The sequence below is a fragment of the Symphalangus syndactylus genome, chromosome 18 (assembly GCF_028878055.3).
Source record: "Symphalangus syndactylus isolate Jambi chromosome 18, NHGRI_mSymSyn1-v2.1_pri, whole genome shotgun sequence".
In the NCBI taxonomy this organism is placed as follows: Eukaryota; Metazoa; Chordata; class Mammalia; order Primates; family Hylobatidae; genus Symphalangus; species Symphalangus syndactylus.
The window spans coordinates 13,496,486-13,518,220 of record NC_072440.2 but is presented as its reverse complement, the minus strand read 5'-3'; the positions used below and the strand labels follow the sequence as shown (position 1 = coordinate 13,518,220).

The window sequence follows — 21,735 nt, the reverse complement described above, 5'->3', positions numbered from 1 at the left end:
CCTATGTATATAGAAAAATGTCCAGTGAGATATATGTTAAACCTATTATGGTGGGATTAAAATTATGAGCGGGGATTTCTTTCTATTTTTCAAAAAATTCCTCTTTTTTTTTTTTTTTTTGAGACAGAGTCTCGGTCTGTCACCCAGGCTGGAGTGCAGTGGCACAATCTCAGGTCACTGCAACTTCCACCTCCTGGGTTCAAGTGATATGCCTGCGTCAGCCTCCTGAGTAGCTGAGATTACAGGAACACGCCACCACACCTGGCTAATTTTTGTATTTTTAGTAAAGATGGGGTTTCACCATATTGGCCAGGCTGGTCTCAAACTCCTGACCCAGGGTGACCCACCCACCTCGGCCTCCCAAAGTGCTGGGATTACAGGCGTGAGCCACCGCACCCGGCAATAATGCCTCTCTTTAGAGACTTAATAGTTACAGCCCCAGCCACTCTGGAGGCCGAGGCAGGAGGATTGCTTGAGCCTAGGAGTTCCAGTCCAGCCTAGGCAACAGAGCAAGACCCCATCACTAAAACAACACAAAAACAAGAATTTTAGAAATAAAAACTTAATAATTATATTTACAACCAAAAACAATGAAGATTTTTAAATCCTCATCACTAGCAACACTGTTAAGAATCATAGCAATGGCTGGGTCTGTAAGGGAGCACCGCCTGCTGAACATGGCTCGGGGCAGTATTTTCTGGACCAAGAATCAGGTCTCATGCTTTGAGACTGTCCCAGGATGTCTAGTGCCAGCTACCCCAGGCAGGTCATCTGGTGTGAACATTGGCTCTTCCTGCACCAAGTCTCAGACCTGCCCCACCCTCCTCCCCACTCTGGGTATCCTGATCATGGCTCACTGCAACCTGCGTCTCCCAGGCTCAAGCGATTCTCCCACCTCAGCCTCCCGAGTATCTGGGATTACAGGCGTGAGCCACCGTGCCTGGCCAACAAAACCTAGTTCTACCACAATCACACTCCTTAAATATGGCGGAACACTTGAAGCTGAATATCTAGTTTCGATTCAAAAGCTTCATTTCCCATATTATGCAAAACTGGTGATTATCTCCAGAATGTACTGTTCCCCCTAATAGCTCTAATTTTTCTCCCTGACAGGTGGTCATCAGGTAAATCACAAGTGAAAAGGCCGCACCATAAGGTATACTTAGGGCACTATTGCCGCCTAGTAGTATGAATATTTAGGAAACAGTACTGGTCCTGTCTGTCCCTACTTCACCTATTGATTTTGGAAAAACCTATGTCTATCTTCCAGTCAAGTTGACAATATCTAAAGGCAGCTCAGTTTTTTTCTAAGAAAGGCCACATAAAATAGGCATGTTTGGTTCCTGAAACTGATAAGCAGTTCTTAGGTGATTATCACACTCAAACCTCTCTCTCTTCTTTCGAGACTAGATCGTCCTGGCCTTCTAAACGTAGGACACATTGAAAAAATGCAGGAGGGTATTGTACATGTGCTCAGACTCCACCTGCAGAGCAACCATCCGGACGATATCTTTCTCTTCCCAAAACTTCTTCAAAAAATGGCAGACCTCCGGCAGCTGGTCACGGAGCACGCGCAGCTGGTGCAGATAATCAAGAAGACGGAGTCGGATGCTGCGCTGCACCCGCTGCTGCAGGAGATCTACAGGGACATGTACTGAGTTCCTTCAGATCAGCCACACCTTTTCCAGGAGTTCTGAAGCTGACAGCACTACAAAGGAGACGGGAGCGGCACGATTTTGCACAAATATCCACCACTTTAACCTTAGAGCTTGGACAGTCTGAGCTGTAGGTAACCGGTATTCCACATCTTTGTTTTAACCAGTACTTTTGAGAGCATAGAACTCAAATGTTGGGGGTAGGTGGCTAATCTCAGGACTGGGAAGATTACGACGAATTATGCTCAATGGTCTGATTTTAACTCACCCGATGTTAATCAATGCACATTGCTTTAGATCACATTCGTGATTTACCATTTAATTAACTGGTAACCTCAAAATTCGTGGCCTGTCTTCCCATTCACCCCGCTTTTGACTATTGTGCTCCTTTATAATTCTGAAAACTAATCAGCACTTTTTAACAATGTTTATAATCCTATAAGTCTAGATGTATCCAAAGGTGAAGTATGTAAAAAGCAGCAAAATATTTATTTCAAAGACTTCACTTATGTTTCCTGAATCTAAAGAAAGACAACGTGCTGCTTTTTAATCATAGGATGGAGAATTTTAAAGAACTGTTGGGGCCAGGCACAGTGGCTCATACTTGTAATCCCAGCACTTTGGGAGGCCGAGGCAGCTGGATCACAAGGTCAGGAGATCGAGACCATCCTGGCCAACATGGTGAAACCCTGTCTCTACTAAAAATACAAAAATTAGCCCGGTGTGGTGGCACGTGCCTGTAATCCCAGCTACTCGGGAAGCTGAGGCGGGAGAATCGCTTGCACCAGGGAGATGGAGGTTGCAGTGAGCTAAGATTGCACCACTGCACTACAGCCTGGTGACAGAACGAGACTCTTGTCTTAAAAAAAAAAAAAAAAAAAAAAAAACTGTTGGATAAGCTATCAAAATGCAGCTGTTGTTTTGTTTTTGGTTCACTGTTTTCGTGGTTGTAACTAATATGTGGAAAGGCCCATTTCCAGGTTTGCGTAGAAGAGCCCAGAAAAGAGTCTCAAGACCCCCTGCTATGGACTGTCATAAGCTAGCACCCGTGGTAAGCAGGACAAGACAAGCTCCCGAAGCCCACCAGCTTCTTGCTCCACTCAGCTCCGTCCAGTCGACCTGAACCCACCCAGTCTGGCTGTCTGTGGGAATGGTGGTGTTCTTAGGGACGGACTGACACCTTACTTGTCAGTGTTCTCTGGGCCCCATTTGGCAGCTCCCGTATCTTTTGTTATGTTGCTTTTAAAGATATGATGCTTTATTGTTTTAACTCTTGGTGACAGTAGATGCTCTCTGGAGCGCAGACGAGGCACATGTGACTTCATAGCCTGGGCTGGGTGGGAGCCAGTCACCCTGTGGATCGAGAGAGGGGGTAGGGTCTTCTTCAAATGGCAGATTTCACAAGAGTTGGTTATTTTTTACAATGATTTAGGTTGTTAAGTCTCCTTTGTATGTAAGGTAGTTTTTTCAACATCTAAAATATTTGTTTTAGCCTTCAAAACCAACTTACCAACCTCAGTCCAGCTGGGAAGGCAGCGTTGATTATGGCAGTTTGTCAAGAATATATGGACCTGGAAATACTTTCTCTCTCTGTCCACCTGGTAGATAAATTGTCCCATCAAGAATTTTCAGATCTGGACTGGAACTGCCAGGACCACCGCCTCCAGGGAGTTGCTGGGCACCTGGAGGTATCGTCGATGCCTCTCCCCCATCTTTAGAAAATCTGGCTCTTCTTAGGTCATTATTATTTTAAGAATGATTAGGATTGATAAGGGTCCCATGACCAGCATTATGAAAATGCAAGAGTGGGAAGGACACAGTGTGAGACTTCCACTAGAAAAAAGTGAAAGTTAGGATTAGGACATCCTTTTTTAAAAATTACAAATTTAGTCCTGTTTTGGTTTTTGTAATCAGGCCAGGCACCGTGGCTCACACATGGAATCCCAGCACTTTGGGAGGCCGAGGTGGGAGGATCACTTGAGCCCTGGAGTTCGAGACCAGCCTAGGCAACATAGCAAGACCCTGTCTGTATACAAAATTTAAAAATTAGTTCATCGTGGTGGCATACACCTGTAGTTCCGGCTACTCTGCAGGCTGAGGTGGGAGGATTGCTTGAACCCAGGAGGTCGAGGCTGCAGTGAGCTGTGATCTCACCATTGCATTCCAGCCTGGGTGACAAAGTTAGATTCCACCCCCTCCCACCCCCGCAAAAAAAAAAAAAGATGCAATCAAAGGGCCTGTTGGCCAGCAATGGCAGCAGCAGCGGCAGGCAGTCTGCCCAAGTGTCTTAGGAACCAAAAGCAAATAAAAGTGTTTCCATATATGCCACCAGCCAAGTGGCCATCCTAATTCAGAAAGAAGCTAGCCTTTGAGTGGCATGGTGCACCCGTTTCAGTATTATTTCCTAAAATGAGAAGCCCCTGTGTTGACAAGATCCAGGGGCTGGAGCCCAATGCCAAGCCTGTGTTGTCCCCAGCGACCCTGCAGCTGCTCGCTCTGATGTGCCCTGTGCCATTCAAGGAGACGTGGTCCAGGAAAGTGAGCCTCATGGTTTTCAGAGAAGTCACTGTTCTGTTTACATTTTCATAAAACCTGTTTAAAATGGCTCCCTGTCTCAGGCTTTCAGCAGTAACAGTAAGCTGACTGGCAAGTTCGATGTTAGCTCCCGGGACACTCAGCAACGAAAGCGAGCATTTGGTTTTCTTAAGGCCCAGCAAGACTTCCAGGGACATCTCTGGTAAAGCCAGAATGGAGACACCAGTGACCTCAGGCTGAAAGTCACTCGACATTGGTCTCTTGTGTTGATAGGGAAGGAAATCACACATTCCTATTTCTTTAAATAACAAAACCACTAATTGCCACTCAATGCTAGAATATTTTGGGTCACCTAATCATAGGTTTTTCAGGGCATTAATACTCAAATATAGGCTGGTTATGCCCCAGTTCAAATAGGAACTATTAACAGAGTGCATTTCTTGCTTGCTGGGTTTCAGCAGACAGCAGCCAAAAGAACAAAAGAGATGTCAGGACAGATTCCAGGAGTGTCGGAGCACATGTGTGGCACCCGCTCCCTCTGGCAGTGAATGCAGGAAGTCGCCAACTTTACCCACTCTTCAACAAGTCATTGTTTAAACACGGTTTTTCATTTTCTCAACTTTTAATAGCAAAAAGTGCCAAAGTCCTCAGAGACCAAACAGCCTTGGTCTACTGTGTTGAGCAGGGTGAAGGCACGGCGAGGGGCTCCTCCCAGACGTGCCTCTTGTGTGCCAGCTGGCTGTGGCTCGGGAGCAGACGCAGGCCTCCCCACTGTCCAGGGGAGCCTAGCGGCGCATCCCTCCTCTCCCACCTCCTGGCACTTCCAGCTGGGTGTCCCACATGTTGGATTCTGTCCCCACCACACTTCCAGAGGCCGGAGAACTGCGCAGGCCTAAGGCCGTTTGGATGAATTGTCAAAACAAGATGCTTCCAGTTACAGCGGCAGGAGCGGGACTGGGAGCACGGGCTGACGGCTGCTGGTGCCTTTCTTCCCACCTCGCTTGCCTGTTTCCGCTTGACCTTTCCTCCAGCTCCGATGAGAAGAGTATGAAGCATCTTCCTAACGGTGTGTTTGCTATGTAAACATAATGGACGTGAAGTGGGGCAGAAACCCAGAACTCAGCATTCGAGGATGCCCAGGAGAGCCGTCCCTGTTTTAAAGAGCTGTGTTTTGTTTTGTTTTGCATTTTAAGAGCAGAGAAGGTACCCTTCTGCTGCGCTGATGCATTTCTTACAGTGGGCCGTTTAAGACCCCCAGGGGAACAGCCTTCCTGGAGCATTGTCTGCAGGTTCCAGGGACAGGGCAGCCTCCCAGAGCTGAGCAAGAGCTCAAGGCATAAATGAGAGATTTGCTACCCGTGAAAAGTCAACAGCTTAGCCACCACTTCCCCGCAATGGACCATGTAACGAATACCTCAGCAGGCCCTGCAAAAGGCCGTGCTAGAGCTGAGGTGCACACCCTGCGGCCTCTGTAGTTAGGGCAGGTGGGATGGAGACTCCTCGAGTGCGCACGCCTGAGCCTGCCCACACACAGGGGAGCAGCATCTCGTATGACGTCTGGAAGGAACTTCGGTTGTGTGAAGGGAGCCTTGAAGATACGTGCAAAAGGTGCTACCCCAATTTGGTGTAACTGACATTGGGCACGTCTTGGGCTTAGGAGAAGCAGCCGACGGTCCCGGCCTGCAGTGACACCCCCCGACACACCACCCCTAGCACCCCCTCTCCTTTTCACCTCTTCCTGCTGGCCATGCGGAAGCCACTTCCTCAGAGAGACCCTACCAGACGTGGATGGAAACAGATGCATCATAGCAAGCCTTGATGAAACCGTGACCTCCTAAGGTCTGTCTCCTCTGAGCTTGGACCCGTGCCTCTCTGTATTTGGTTCCAAGCACTTCCCACCTCAAACTCCCGTTTTCTAACCACTGTAGCTCTGGGCACATCTGATACTTACCAGCCGCATACATGATGGAGGGTTTTTTGGTCCTGATCCAGTGGTTACACCTGTCTTTGAAATGTCTCACTGAACTCCAGTTTTAAAATAGATTCATTGCTTCAACACAGCAAGCCCAATGCACCTAGCTAAGACTGGCTTGACTGACAGCCTGGCCTTTGGTGGGGGGCTTCCTGGGGCCTGGGCAAAGCTGGCCACCTTCAACAGCTGGTACCTCTTCAACAGCGTGGCCTTTCAAAATGCAGATGCCACCAGGAGAACGTGCCCACAGCTCACCACCTATGGATGCCATGGCTCTGGGCAGCTTTCAAAGCAGGTTCCTGTGGTCTCCTCAGCTGTTTGAGGGGGTAACAGCAAATCAGCCTCCATTTTAAAATGAAAACACCAGCCTCCAGATGTAGGGCCTACATCGGTGTTGCTAGCTGCTGGGCCCCAGGCACGGTGCACTTTCTCCACCTCCTGCAGCCTCCCTGTTGTTTCCAGACGCTTACACCTGGTGAGTGCAAGGACAGGTGACCCAGGGGCCTGCAGCCTTGTCCTCAGCTCCCATCTCCTGGACTGCCAGCCTCACCCTCTGCAGTTAGCATGGTTGGCCTGATGCAGGGATCCTGAGGGATTACTTTTTAGACCTTCTTTCACATTCAGAAAAGTGGTATAGATTCAGGAGAGGCAAGAAAATTATGCTGTCCATAGAAGTCACCCATGAAGACTGATGCCACCACCTGAAGGCTCATGATTATTAAAAAGTGTCCACGGGAACCTCTTGTCCACAGGAGGTTTGTCTCAACACTTCCCATTTTTATGGCATTGGCATTGCCAAGCATGGGGAAGTATCTGCTCTTCTCATGTTAAAAGTGGCCCAGCTTCTCTTAACTCAGTCCAAGCTGACTTGTTCAGCTGCACTGGAATTTCTTACCAACCAAATATTTGCATCGAGCAAAGGGGACTGTGTGCACCTCCCTAACGGCAGCGATGATGGCTGCTGTCATTCAAGCCCATCTTCAGACGTCACAGTCTGGAAGTGAAATGTCCACAAATATCTGTGGCAGAAAAGGCTATAAGGACCACCCAGCTGTGCTGCAGCTTTACAGAGCAAGCAAAGGTTGTGGCAAACAAATGATTAACCTGCCTCGACTGTGCTGAGGGCAACCAAGGCCATCTCACCAAAGGATTCTTCGATGCCATTAAATCATCCCGTGACCTTCCTGCTTCCGAGTCCATGGTCTTTGCCCAGGGCATGTACTCATCTGAGAGGCCTTCTGCCTAGAAAGATCTAAGACTGGGTTCCGACGGTTGCAGTCTAGGTTTTTGCTGTGATTTATATATTTTCAGGCGCCATTTTGACAGCATTCAGGAAAATGGTCATTGACCCCGTAGACTAGGGTAAGAATAAAGGCAATAAATTTGGTCTGACTCAGAATATAGGAGATCCATATATTTCTCTGGAAACCACAGTATACACTAAAATGTGAAATTGAAGGTTTTGTTAAAAAGAAAAAGATAATGAGCTTCATGCTTTGTTTAATTACATAATGATTTCCATTATGCTATTTCTGTGAAATGCAGCAGGTTCTTATACATTTCAGTGGCATGGGCTGGAAGCTTATCACAAAAAGCCATGTGTGTGGCCTTCTTATTAGAACAGAAAGAGACAGGCTGGTGCCCAAGGCTGCTGCCTGCTCCACCTTTTGCCCGCTCTGGACATCTGAGGACGTCCCTGCAGATCTGGAATGGGGCCCTCAACTGACGATTTGCTTCTCAGAATTTCAGTTTGAGACATGAGAGGTATAATCAGTTACTTTTCTCCCCCCAGAGAACCCCTTTTGTGAGGGGAGAGGAGCTATGGAATGTGGTTCAGCTGAAACACATACAACTACATCCTTTTGGAGTCCTTTGCCAACAAAAACAGACCAACAGACCAGATGGTGTCCATGTTCAATATCATGTCTTTATGGATGCAGCTGATGACCTCAAATACTTGAGTGGTCTCATGGCTGTTAGATGGATTATTTGAAAAAAAAAAAAAAAAAGGAGAAAAAATAATTGATTTTTACATCATAGACAGCAAACTAAGACCTGGGGAGGGGGGTCAGCTTTTATTTTATTTTTAAGTTTGCTAGTTGGGTCAAATGTGAGAAGGAGGGAGTCTACCTGCCACCTCTTCTCTTGCCCCTCTTCTGCCCACACATCCAGCATCAAAAATCCATTCATTTAATGAATTGATAAAGTGCCATGCAAACTGGTGCACAAACAGGCCCCCAGTCCACGCACCCTGGCTCCTAGGAAAAGTGGTGACCGGGCGTGGGGGGGCATGCTGCAGGCCTGGGACACAATCGGGCACCTTCCCCGGACCCCCAGGCCCTGGCTGTGCCTCAAGTCAGACAGGGTCAGCCTTCAGGCCCTGGAGAGGAGTGACTGGCCGATCATTTCACAATAAAATCACTCACTTTTGGCAACTTCACTTTTTTTAAGGCACAGTCAGTTCCTTTTTCATGTACCTCACAAAAGATGAAGACCATGTAGTACTCTTTTTGGTAAGATTACAGTGTTCATGTTAAATATCACTTTTTTCTACATTGTGTGGTAAAAAGAACTATGTTAATAGCTATATCTTAAATACTATGATTTGAGTTTTTGAAAAATATCCTAATACAAATATTTTACTAACTTACAATCATACATCTAATAACAAACATTTGGATTCTTTTGAACTCAGTGTTAATGGATTCATATTCTTAAAAGCCTGGCTCTCCACCCTATTGGAAACACAAAGGAAGCTGAAATCAAACATCTAAAATACACTGCACACACACACACAGCTTTTCATTTCTCCTGAGCCATGCAGAATTTAGTTTCAATGTGGAAATCTGTTCCCTTTACCACACTGTATATGCACAGAGCACAAGAGAGGCTATCTTTAGCCACTTCCACCAGCGAGGCCTTAGACTCCAGGTTAGAGGCCACCGATTTCATGCAACAGTGTTTCGCTAAAGACCCTTCACTATCCTTGTTTAGTAAATAGCTGTCTGCTCTTCAGGGAACTGTTACCTATAGGTTATTACCAAAGAACTCTGGCAATTGGAAATGTCCTGATGGAAATTATTTGCACCTGCCGGTTCTCCGGCATCCTCCAGGTGGCCCAACCCAAAGCATAAAGCAGAAACCACAGACCCCGTGAGTTTCCCCATACCTGTTTCCAATAACTTGACAAAACTTCTCGGTGCATATTGGTTACACCCTCTGGGATCCATAATGCCATTAGGCTAAAACCCTAAGGGAGAGGGCTGACAGAGACGCACACGCGAGAAGGGGGCAGATCCCGCAGCAAGGACTGGGCCCAGTCTCTCCATGTGTGCTCTATTAGTGAGTGCCTTATACTCTCAGTATTTTGGGGCTTACAGCTTCTTATTTGTGCTAAACAGGTGCAGTTCCAAAGTAGGAACTGCCACGCAGGCCCCAGCATCCTCTCTCAAACTTCATACCTCTCTCCTGGTGGGGGGAGCGGGCATCCAGGACCTCCGGAATCAAGGGTGTGCAGAGAAGGGTGAAAGTAATTTTTCTAGTCACATGAACTGATTGGTTCCAGGCAATTAGAAAACGGCTATAAAATAATCTTAATTTTTAAAAAAATTTTGGGTCTTCATTTTCCTATTAGGAGACTGAACTGACCACATGTATTGATTTATATCCTGAATATATGGGAATTTCTGTGTTTGGGATGTCTACTGTAAGACTGATGAATGTACAGAGTTAATTTCAGGGTACAGTTTTGCCTTAATGGTTTTAAAAATAAACTATTTTTTAAAATTTTTTGGTGAGTTTTGAGTGATGCTGCGAGATGGACTGTTTGGTCTAAAAGAACCAAGTCCCCAGCTGTGGGGTCCGCCCTCCGCCAGAACAGTCCCTGCACCCCTCATGGAGGCTGTCTCCACCTGCAGAGTCCCTTTTGTGTCCTTCAGCGTACAGAATGGATCAAGGACAATGTGGCTCCGGAATACGACATCCTTTCGTCTGAAGTCACATACAACGGAAACTTTTAAAGCAGTGGGCATCTTACAATCCATCAGTGCACACGTCAGTAAAAACTCTTTATTCATTCCTTTATGTGATAGTTGGCCTTGAGTAGTTACAAAGACAGAGCAGTTCCTGCCTCTCAGAACTCCAAGCAGACATTCCAGACCTCACAGATCAGTGTCCCACCAGCTGCTACCCTGGAAGCTTCAGGGAGATGGGGAGCCTGGAGTAGGGGGTGCTGCAGGAACCCCCAGCAGGCAGTGGGGCCGGGCTTCGCAGGCACCCCGGGCTGAGTTTGAGATGGCAGGGGGCAAGCAGGCAGGCAGCGGGACGGTCTTGAGGTGTGGGGTGAGGGCAGGAAGCTCACGGCACTCCTGACTTGGAGCTGAGGGAGACAGAACAGAGGGGCCCGAGCCAAAGCCAGAGCCTGAGGGAACTGGAGCGTCTAGAAGCCAGCACTCAGCTTCCCAGGAGACTCCAACCATTGCCGGGCCAAGTGCCCAGGGAGAACATTGGGTATCCAAATGCTTCAGGGGAAGATTCCTTTTCCAAACATGAGCTGGTTCTTTGGGTTTTTAATTATAAACATAATACATGGTCAAAGTTCAAAACATTTTCCAAGCACCACATTAAGGATATGAAGTAAAAATTCTATCCCCCTCTAGACCTTCCAGACTGGCTCCAGAAGGCAGCTGCTGTCAGTGATTTTCCTTACAGAGAGACCACTGCAGCCACCTACAGTGCACCATGGCCCTGACACAGTGTGGCATCTCCCCCACACGCACCTGCACGCGGCCTCTTAGGAGCTGCCCAGCTGAAGGAGGTCATCTCTCTCAGTCACATCTGAGCAGCACTCACTCAGGCCTGGGCCCTGAGGGGCATGTGGGGGCACCTGGCCGGGTTCCTGGCTATGTCCTGTCTGGCGTCTGCCTTTGGGCTACCCTCTTGCTACAGCTCCCTGGGCCTGTGGCTGCTCCAAGCTGGACTCCAGCTCTTCTGCGCTGCAGTGCTGCTCCCAGTGGTCCAGAAACAAGGCCAGGCATGGCAGCTCCCAGCTCAGCAGCATCCCTGGCGCAGGCTGGCCCAGGAGCTCTGTGCAGGGTGCTGCCTGATGACCCAGCCCCGGCTGCACTCACGTCCGAGAACCGGGCTGGCTGGGGGTCCTCTTTGATGGAACTTTCCTTTTCTCCAAGTCTTGCCGAATTTCCTGAGGAAAAGCACTGATGTTCTCCTGGACACAAGGGAGGCAGAATCTCTTAGAGTAGAATAAACTGCATTCCTGAAAGAAGCGGAAAGGATGGAGGGTGAGTATCCTGGGAACACGGTGCAGCTCCTCCCAGGGGCCAGCTCTTCCCACACTTGGGAGGCTGGGCTGGGGCCCCAGCATGCACAGTGTGGGCATGTGGCCAGAGCTAGATCAGCAAGAGGGAGAGCCAGGCCTGAGGGCCTGGCAGGGTGTCCAGGAGAAAAGCAATGCAGGCCTGGGCTACCCTGGGTGGGAACAGCTGGGATGGGACAAAGACCCTGGGGCCTGCTCTGCTCCATCACGGGGCAGTGACAACAATGGAAAGCTGGAGCACAGGCCATGCCCAGAAAATCCCAGAGTCCTCCCCTCCCAGCTATCACAGCAGGAACAGTGGCCACCTGGTGCTGGGAGCGGCAGGAGACAGGAAGGACAGCCCCACAGACCAAAGACGCCGTGGACGAGCCAGCTAGTCTGGGCAAGAGGCCAGAACTGTCCAGCCATGTCCTCTCTCCTCTCTCTTACACACTAGAACTCCCGAGATTCATCACGGTGCACAGCATATAGCTAAGGATGACATTCCCCAGCCCCCTCTGTAACTGGGCATCGCCATGTGACTCAAGCTGGTCAGGGGTGTCAGCAATCGTGTGTGCCACCTCCTGGTCATGCCCTTTGAAGGAAAGGACTGTGCTCTCACATCCCTTCCCACTGCCTGGGAGGCAGATACAATGGTGGGAGCTGCCACAGCCACAAGGGACCCAAATGGAGACTCTGCTGAAGACAACAGGGGTGCCCCTCCAGCCAAGGCCACCAGTTCTGGACTCTTATACAGGAGAAAGTAAGTAAATAACTATTTGCTTTACTTAGGCCACTCTTATTTGTGGTGGCTGTTTGTTCTTAAAGCTTAGTGTGCTCGCAAACATAAGGCTGCCCTCCTGCAGTTCTTAGAAAAGACGCTTTGCTGTGGAGATCCACTCACTAACAACCTACTGTTTAAACAAAGCTGAAGACTTGTGGTACCTGCATGCGCCCCCCACCCCCGCCACCCCGCTGCTCACAATAGAGCAGCCCAAGGCCAAGGTGTTGCATTCAAGACCTCCACCTCCCCACCCGGCCCACCCACCTTCACAGTCTTCCTTTCCCAGCTTCTCCTGAACCGCCAGCTCCTCTATGAGCCTCAGATACTCCCATGCCACACTGCGGAGGCTCCTCCCACCCTGGCCCATCTCATACCCCTGGCTGTTGACACAGCTCCCCTTTGCGTGTGTCGACCTGTGGCAGATGCTCAGGGACATCTCAGACTCCGGGGTCACTCTGAGTACACTGGCCACGCTGTGAAAGCCACACTGCTCCACTTCCATCCGTCCGTGGGTTTTCAGCTACCCAGGTGAACCTGGCCCACCCAGCCTCCCTGAAGCTCAGTTCCCTCATCTATACAATGGGTGGAATATAATACTGCTTTACCTAAGTTAGGGGCAGGACTGAATGAAGCCTCAGCAGTGAAACAGGTCCCAAGCACAGGACCTGGCACACAACAAGTGCTCATGAAAGGACAGTCCCTTCTCCTGGGAGATCCCTCCAAGAACATCTAGAAAGTAAGTCACCATCCTGGTGAGAGGGAGCACAAGGACTGTCTGCACTGTTGGTGGGAAAAAGAGGAACCCTGAGGGGCCACTGGGGTGGGTGCGGAGCCACCAAGAACCTATCTCCATTCCTACACCAGGCTGAGACCCTCTAACTGACCCCAGCTTGCCCTCTCACCTCTCCCCTTCATCAGCTGAGGGGCCCCATCTATAATGGGGTGAACCAGCTGGTCCCTCCCTCCCAGCCCTCCCTACCCAGGGAGAGCTCCAGGATAACCACAGCAAGGACAGGTGGCCCCAGCCCACACTGCTTACCCACCGGGCCCACACACACCAGCCTGCTGCACAAACTGCAGCGTGAGCCGAGGACCAGGAATCTGTCCTTGTCGGAGGTGAAGGGATCCTTCATGACATAGCTTTCCTCCAGGAGGCTGCAGGAGAGTGATGCCAGCGTCAGAACAGCTCAGATCTCTGATGTCGGAAAATCAACCATGAGCTATGGCCGGGCAGCAGCAGCCTGGACCTCCGCGGGGCCTGCACACCTGCGTGGGCTCATCAGGGCAGGGGACTAGACCACCCGTGCTGCAGGGCAGTGACAGAAAGGATAAGCAACTGGGGGCCACACTGGCACTTAAATTGAACCTGCTGTCACCTCTGTAACAGCCATGGTAGAGAGAACCCCTTGTTCTCAGCCAAAAGCAGGGCTGCTGCAACATGGGCCCCCAGACCCTGACTGATTCACCAGAGTGGGGGCACAAGGCTGCCATCTGAATACCCCAGGCCTCCCTACACCCCAAGCCACACCCTCACAGCCCCTGGAAGCCAGCTGGCCTCACGCTACACATCACAATGAGACCACAGGGTGACATGATGACACTCAGGCTCCTGGTCAGCAGAGGGACCACAGCCAGAAGGGAAAAGCCATGCCCCTGCCACTGCATCCCATGTGAGTAACACACCGGCCGGCTTTCCAACAAAGTGGCATTTGATGAAGGACAAGCTGGAGGTCAAGAGATAAGCCCCTGGACCTACTGGCTCTAATCCAGGTCTGCAAGGGAGACAGGCCTCCCATTAAGAAAGTGTCACGGCAAGGGTGCAGCCCCAAAGGGGGAGGCCACCACAGGTCTCCCAGCTGCTGAGCTGCTCCCCCACAGCTAGAGCAGGTATTGGACTCTGGGCTAGGTGTGGAGGAAGGTTCTGGAAGAGTCAGACCTCAAGCCTTGCCCAGGCCTCCAGAGATTACACCGGAAGCATTCAGAGCCTGGCCAGGGTGGGGCCTAAAGCTCCACACCCAAGCCAGTTGTCAGACCTAGGCACAGCACCCAGCAACCAGCACTGGGCATAGGCCTCCCCGGCACTGGCCCAAAAGGCATGGACTCACACCATCGACTGGGTGTTGGGGGGCTTCTGTCCCACATAGCTGTACGGAGCTGTCAAGGTACAGAGTTCACACTCAAACACTCCCAGAGGACGGGACTCTGCATGGGACGCCATCTGCAAGATCAAGAGATGGGGTGTCCCTGGGTCACAGGCTTTCTCAGGAATCCTGCCCCTTTCCCAGCTATGAAGACCCTAATGATACAGTTCTAGGACAGTTTCCTGCCTCCTCACCGTACCCTTTTCTCTATCCCCAGCTGAAACAGGTTTTCACCGGTGCCCAGAGTGACAGGATTTGCTGTCCATATTCCAGTGGTTTAAGGTTTTTGTACTGCTAGAGAGAAGGATCTAGACAGGATCCAGCCGGAGCAGCCATCTCTTCTTCCAGGTCTGCACCACGGTAAAAGCTTTCTGGTCTCTGCTCTGCCCCATTCTTAACCACAAGCCCCCAGTGAACACTGGTGGAGAAGAGCCCAGAATGGGTGCAAACTCTCCTGTTTCTGCTGCTCCTAGAAGCTCTGTGTCCTCACACTAGTCCACACGTGCTATACAGCATTTCATTAAAACTATTTTCTTGGCTGGACGCAGTGGCTCATGCCTGTAATCCCAGCACTTTGGGAGGCCGAGGCAGGCAGATCACGAGGTCAGGAGATCGAGACCATCTAGCTAACATGGTGAAACACTGCCTCTACTAAAAATACAAAAAATTAGCCAGGCATGGTGGCGGGCGCCTAGTCTCAGCTACACGGGTGGCTGAAAGGCAGAATGGCATGAACTGGGGAGGCAGAGCTTGCAGTGAGCCGAGATCGCATCACTGCACTCCAGCCTGGGACACAGCGAGACTCCATCTCAAAAAACAAACAAAAAAACTGTTTTCTTATCTGCTTGTATGGAACCCCCTTCTCATGTTCATGGTTGGGTCTTGGAGGCCTCTCTTTCCTTAGATATCTGGCTAAATGGCTGCCATCTGATGGGTTCATCAAGTTACGATTTTGCTGATACCCAGCTCCTTCTTTGACTATGGAATCAAGTACGACATTATCAGCTGGCCCCTAGCTCTTGGCTGTGACCTCCCCTCACCTTAACTGAGTGTGGTGTATAAAGGCGTATCAAATGCGATGGCACCCCACTGGGTGACCCCAGATGCAACTCCAGGAAGCATGGGTTACCAATGACTTTAAAAGTCTGGTCCGGTGCAGTTGCTCATGCCTGTAATCCCAGCACTCTGGAAGCCAGAGGAGGGCGAATTACCTGAGGTCAGGAGTTGGAGACCAACCTAGCCAAAATGGCGAAACCCCATCTCTACTAAAAGTACAAAAATTAGCCGAGCATAGTGGCGGGCGCCTGTAATCCCAGCTACTTAGGAGGCTGAGGCAGGGGAATCACTTGAACCCAGGAGGCGGAGGTTGCAGTGAGCCGAGATTGTGCCACTGTACTCCAGCCTGGGAGACAGAGCGAGACTCCTTCTCAAAAAAATAAAAATAAAAATAAAAAAATTAGCCGGGTGTGGAGCAGGCGACTGTAATCTCAGCTACTCAGGAGACTGAAGTAGGAGAATCGCTTGAGCCCGGGGGGCGGAGGTTGCAGTGAGCCGAGATCGCGCCACTGCATTCTAGCCTGCGTGACAGAGCGAGACTGTCTCACAACAAAACAAAAGTTACGATCCGATCGCGGGTGTGCGTGAACCTGATTCCGCTTCTTTTCTGCACACCGGGGCGTCCTAGGCCCCTGCCGAGGCTCCTGGGGGCGACGCCTGTGAGCAGGGACGGCTGAGCGGGTCCGGGGGTGCTGGTGGTCCCCGCGAGCCTCCGAGTGCCCTCTCTCGCCCCAGCGCTGCCCGAGGTCGGGGGGACAGTCCCGTGAGGCCCACACCCCGCTCCTCGGTCCCGTCCCCAAAGCTGGGAGCGGCTGCGCCGACTCCTGGCGCTTGGAACCCAGCAGGCCACGCCGGCGCGGAACTCAGTCCCGGCGAGCGGTAGGCAGCCTGAGGCAGCGCAGGGCCGGGCCGCAGCGCGCTCGAACTCACCACCGCCCAAGTCGCGTAGGTCTGCGTCCAAGGCGCCTGCGCGGCCCTGCCCCACGGCGGCCCGGCCAACCCCGGTGCAGTCGCAGGCGCAGGCGCGGAGCGGGGGGGGGGGGGGGTGGGACCTCGCGGTGGTTTTCCGCTTCCGCCTTGCTTTTCCGGTGGCCGCGGTCCCCCTGGCGGGTTCTGGCTCTGAGCTTCAGCGCAGTCCTAGAGGCTGGGCTCCGTGCTCACGGACGTCGCGTCTGGCCGTGCGCTGCCGGAGTGCGCGGGCCTGGCCTGCTGTCCTCGCCGCTGCGAGGCGCTTAGCTTCTGAGTGTTCCACCGGGTTCGACAGGGTCGAGGTCGCCGTCGCGAGGCCCCCGGATAGCTGAGGGGCGCGAGGGCGCCTCCAGTCTCCCACCCGCTGTCCCGCGCCGTGGACTAGGCTGCCAGTCTACCCCACCGGGACGTCCACCCCCGTACGCAGGAGGGGGTGTGTCGGCCCAACGGGGTCTCAGGACCTGTCCTCGCTCCTCCAAAGCCCACGTGGCCTGCGGCGGCCCTCGGATTTGCACCACGTTCTCCTTTAGCCTCCCGGGCCTCTCCGCTGCCCCTCGCCTCCAGGCACCAGCCACACCTACTTCCCTCTGTTCCCGCCCGTGGCCTCTGACAGGCCGTGCCCTAGACCCGAAATGCCCGCCCCACTCCTGGAGCCTCTGGTGTGTGAGAGGCACCTTTCCCTGGGGTCAGGGGCCCGGACTCTGAAGCAGGCCTGGCTTTGCCTGTGGGCCTCAATCCTCCCAGCTGGAGTCCCTCGCCCCAGCCGCCGCGGGCCTTCACCTGTGCTATGGGGACGACAGGGTGGCCGCCCTCCTTCCCCCAAAGATTTGAGGGTTTTGCTCCACGCGGGAGAAGGTCTGCCTGTGTCACCAGCCCGCAGCCTTTCACATGCTGTTGCGTTACCGGGCCCTCTGTGACCTTTCCCTAGGCCGAGGGGTGCTTCGTCTCTGTTCCTGAGAGACCAGAATTTATTCTTGGTTTGTTAAGCCACATTTGTAGGAATGTTGCCAAGTTGCAGCAGGCTGGGGGTCTAAGACTTGCTCCTTTGGCTAATTGAGAAGTAAGGATATAGAAGGCATTTTAGCACTAATGGAAACCAGAACCACTCTTAGACCTGGGCAAGAGGGGCCCCAGAAATTAGCAAGCAATTAGCAAGCAGCTGGATTTCGATGACCTCCATTGTGCTTAGAGCAAGGGCATTCGATTCGTTGGATCATTTCAAAGATGACATACTGGGTTGTTTTTGTTTCTGGAGGTGTCTAAAGATGGAACATCTTGAAGCATTTTGAATTTGACCTGTGGCTACCCTCAGATACAATGATGGTAACCCCATGAGTGCTGTTAAAGCAATTTGACTTATTGTAGACCGGTTAACACTTAAGATGCATTAAAAGAGTTAAGTGAAATAATAGGCAGCATTCAAAGAGCAAATCATGGTCTTTGGCAGAAAGTAGAGTTAATTTTGTATTTGAGCTGTCCAGTTATTAAAATTAGAAAAAGCTTTAAAGAATCCAGAAGGATTTAAAATATTGCGTAAAGTTTTAGGAGAAAATGGTTTCCGAAAAGCAACTGCATATGAAATAAGCACTAAAATGACATTGAAGTACAATGTAAGAAAATCGGAACTAGAAGCATTTGCTGGAGTCTGAAGAAAAAGATTCATGTATGAATGATTCTGAAACTAACTTCTATAGAGACTATTTTCCGGCGATGGTAGATCAAGGTAGAGAGAGATTCAACGTGAGTAACCTACCGCAGTTTTCAGTTTTCTTGATAATACCCCAGCAACGTAAAAGAAAAACGTAAGAAATCCTATATGGATCTAAATGTAAGAAACGATGATAATGGTGAAATAATAACACTTTTATATAATGAAAATATTGTGTAATATTTCTGCAATCATGATAATTTTTCATATGCGCCCTTTCTACAGTGTTTAAACATGATATCAACAGTCATGGTTCAGTTCTACATATAAAGCTTTAAGAATTTATTCATAATTCGTTACCACTCTCAGCAGAGTCAAGTTTCTCCCAATTGAAATAACTAAAAACTATCTGAAAGTATACTGACTCAGGAAGGTTTGTCTAATTTGGCACTACTGTCAAAAGAATGCAATTGTGTGAAAATCTTCATTAGTCATTCTTCTGAAATGAAGACAAGAAAAACATTTATAGAAGAAATAACAATTTATGCATTATGTGATTATGTATGTCTTTATTACCCATCCAAGCATTAGCGGCCAATCAACAATACCTAGAGGTACACAATAAAAATTAGCTATCTTTAATATTTTGCCAATTTTCAGCTGTATTAAAACCATAGTTTGACACATAATTTTGAATTCTGTTTTATGAAGGTGTATTTGTCCAGGTAAGTGGATATAAATATTTTATGTAACAGTTTGTAAGCTTTTAAATATTTAGACATACAGAGATTTGTAGTCCTGCCCTAGGCTCCACAGATGCTAGGGGTGGGCTCGCTGGGAAAAATGCATATATGTTGTGGCAATACTTATAAAATATTGTATGGATGTATTCTTAAAAGATTATCACAATATCAGATATTGTACATTGTGTATTTAGGTGAAGACTGAAAGAAAATCTGAAAATCAGAAGGAATTGAATGCAGATAAAAATCTAGAGCTAAAATATTGCTAATAGCAGTAAAAGGGGGTACTGTGGAAGAATAACTTCTTATGTACCCCACTTCACTTCACTAAATATCCTATTCGCCCCGTTCTCCATTTCTGCCAGTAACATGGAAGTCTAAAGGCTTGCATTTTGTTTCTAGTGCTAACTAATGAAATTCCAGAAGTGGGCCTTAAAAATGCAGTCTTCATAATTAACAATAAATGTTGAGATAGATGAAGGGCATATATCCCCTTCTCTGTACCTACAGCAATGGAGCTTTCTCTGCATATAAAACTTGTTTTTATTAAATATTAAATACTACTCTGAGTATTTAATAAGGGGCTAAATTGAGAACAAAACCAGGAATATCCATCTTGTTGTTCTGTGCAACAGAGATAGTGGGAGGGTATTCGTGACTATAGCCAATTATTTTGGAATAGTCCTACCCTATGCCTGGAAGTATAATGAGAACAAGAGTCTTAACAGACTCCTTTAGGCTGGGCGTGGTGGCTCATGCCTGTAATCCCAGCACTTTGGGAGGCTGAGGCGGCGGATCGCTTGAGGCCAGGAGTTTGAGACCAGTCTGGCCAACATGGTGAAACCCCATTTCTACTAAAAACTAGAAAAATTAGCTGGGCGTTGGTGGGGGCATGCCTGTAGTCCCACCTACTCGGGAGACTGAGGCACCAGAATTGCTTAGTCCCACCTACTTGGGAGGCTGAGGCACCAGAGTTGCTTGAACCCGGTGGGCAGAGGTTGCAGTGAGCTCAGATCTTCCAGCCTGGGCAACAGAGCAATACTCCATCCCAAAAAAAAAAAAAAAAAAGACTCCTTTAGAAATCGTTGTTATGGGCCAGGCGCAGTGGCTCATGCTGTAATCCCAGCACTGGGAGGCCAAGGCAAGTGGATCACCTGAGCTCAAGATTTTGAGACCAGCCTGGCCAACATGGCGAAACCCCATCTCTACTAAAAAAAAATGCAAAAAATAGCGGAGCGTGGTGGTGCGCACCTGTAGTCCCAGCTACTTGGGAAGCTGAGGCAGGAGAATTGCTTGAACCCAGGAGGCGGAGGTTGTAGTGAGCTGAGATCGAGCCACTGCACTCCAGGCTGGGCGACAGCGAGACTCCGTCTCGAAAAGAAAAAAAAGAAAAAAGGACACCTCCAACCCAACACACACACACAAATGGTTGCTCTGTCCTGTGAAAATGGCCTTCAAAAGAAACCTGAATTTTTGTTACTTGATACCTTGTCCTCCTGATAATGGTATAATTGGCATCTCTTTGTTTCTAAACTGTGTAAATACCTGTCGTCACTCTAACAGATTAGAAGAAAACCCCTCGTACTCTCTTTCCCAACATGCCTGGAAAAAGTCCTGTGACTGCTGGATTTCTCACTTTCACCAAGAAATTGAGATTCTTGTCTCATTTGGCAGGCCCCACAGCAGCTGTCCCTGGTCGTCACTCAAACCACCTCCAGTGGTTGTTCCTGGGCCTCCAATGACTCCCTACCGCCTCTGCCCACGTGGCCCCTGTGGTTACAACTGTGGCCCTCCCTGACTCATTTGTAATTCATTCTCCCACTGCACAGCTCGGGCTGTGTTGGTGGGAAACCCTTCTCCACCCCTGGTGCTTTCTTCCTGGGAAGGGAGGCCAACTAGCCTACCCTGATTCTGCTCAACCCCTGGGAAGGGGCAGGGACTTCACTGGATTACCAAACTGGAGGACAAGACCTGGGAATGCCCACCCACAGACAGCATGGGTCTCTGCCTCGCCCTCCTGCCAGCAGTCTCTGCTGCCTTGAAGGGCAGGCCTCTGCAACTTGCCTGCAACTGGATCTCGAACTCCCTCATTCTGCAGTTCAGTGGGCAAGTGCATTTGACCCACCTGCAATCAGCATCCATCAGTAAAAAGTAATCATTTGGACACCTGCTGACCCTTTTTCTCAATCCGTTCAGAAGTCAGGTGGTTAAGAGAGGTGCTATCTCAAGAACATGTGCCCCAGTCGGAACCAGTGGGCCAGTGTGGGCCAGGCCACTCCCATGGCCTTCCCACCAAGGGAGCTAGAAAATCCCCATCTGACCTTTTTTGTTGTTTGCTTTGAGATAGAGTCTCGCTCTGTTGCCCAGGCTGGAGTGCAGTGGTGAGATCTCAGCTCACTGCAACCTCTGCCTCCTGGGTTCAAGTGATTCTTCTGCCTCAGCCTCTTGAGTATCTGGGACTACAGGTACCCACCACCATGCCCGGCTAATATTTGTATTTTTAGTAGATACGGGGTTTCGCCATGTTGGCCAGGCTGGTCTCGAAATCCTGACCTCCCAAAGTGCTGAGATTACAGGCATAAGCCACCATGCCCAGCCCCCATGTGACCTTCTGACCCTTGCTGTGTGCAGCCTTGGGTGAATCATGAGCCTTTTCATCTTCCCACCTGGCAACAGGTGAGACAGAACTACATTCTGCCCAGGTCTAGGCATCCCCTCGAAGGAAACGATGGAAGGAATCTACGTGTGTCTGCAGGGGCCTAGTGTGCTGTGGCCATTTCAGTGCAGCTGAGGATGATGAACACCGAAGTGCATACAAAGCAGCCACCCATCTAATTTGGTTGTCCCCCTTTTCTGGGGCTCCACTTTGAGAGCAGGAGCTATGTGTGTATATGCCCCTCACACGGAAATCACTGCAAGGC

General features: G+C 50.0%; 2 protein-coding genes across 30 annotated transcripts in view; one reads left to right on the top strand and one right to left on the bottom strand.

The window, feature by feature from the left end:
• The window catches only part of PPARA (peroxisome proliferator activated receptor alpha), an 88,823-nt gene extending 78,870 nt beyond the window's left edge, over positions 1–9,953 (top strand). For all 5 annotated transcript variants that reach the window (XM_063622518.1, XM_063622517.1, XM_055253966.2 and 2 more), the window contains one exon: positions 1,411–9,953. In XM_063622518.1, coding sequence (XP_063478588.1) covers positions 1,411–1,658 — 248 coding nt within the window. In that variant the 3' untranslated portion in view covers positions 1,659–9,953. The remainder of the gene's footprint in view (positions 1–1,410) is intronic.
• Positions 9,954–10,204: 251 nt separating this feature from the next.
• On the bottom strand, positions 10,205–19,858 carry CDPF1 (cysteine rich DPF motif domain containing 1). Of its 25 annotated transcripts, none has more exons than XM_063622532.1 (5): positions 16,385–19,858; positions 15,439–15,583; positions 14,363–14,475; positions 13,301–13,412; positions 10,205–11,434 (listed from the first exon to the last, which is right to left on the bottom strand). In XM_063622532.1, exons 3-5 carry the CDS (start codon positions 14,473–14,475, stop codon positions 11,288–11,290), a joined length of 372 nt encoding a protein of 123 aa, XP_063478602.1. In that variant the 5' UTR covers positions 15,439–15,583; positions 16,385–19,858; the 3' UTR covers positions 10,205–11,287. The 25 variants fall into 25 exon arrangements, with proteins under 25 accessions (XP_063478602.1, XP_063478603.1, XP_063478605.1 ...); XM_063622533.1 differs by adding an exon at positions 12,863–12,986 and having other exon boundaries at positions 14,598–16,432; XM_063622535.1 differs by lacking the exon at positions 15,439–15,583 and adding an exon at positions 12,863–12,986 and having other exon boundaries at positions 15,610–16,428.
• Between the last annotated feature and the right edge of the window lie 1,877 nt (positions 19,859–21,735).

Coding starts and splice junctions, on each gene's coding strand:
- CDPF1 (XM_063622519.1), bottom strand. CDS start 14,475: ATGGCGTCCCATGCAGAGTCCCGTCCTCTGGGAGTGTTTGAGTGTGAA. Junction 13,413..14,362: donor CCCAACACCCAGTCGATGGT/GTGAGTCCATGC, acceptor ACTCTCCTGCAG/CCTCCTGGAGGAAAGCTATG. Junction 11,387..13,296: donor GGTGTGTGTGGGCCCGGTGG/GTAAGCAGTGTG, acceptor CCTTGTGTCCAG/GAGAACATCAGTGCTTTTCC.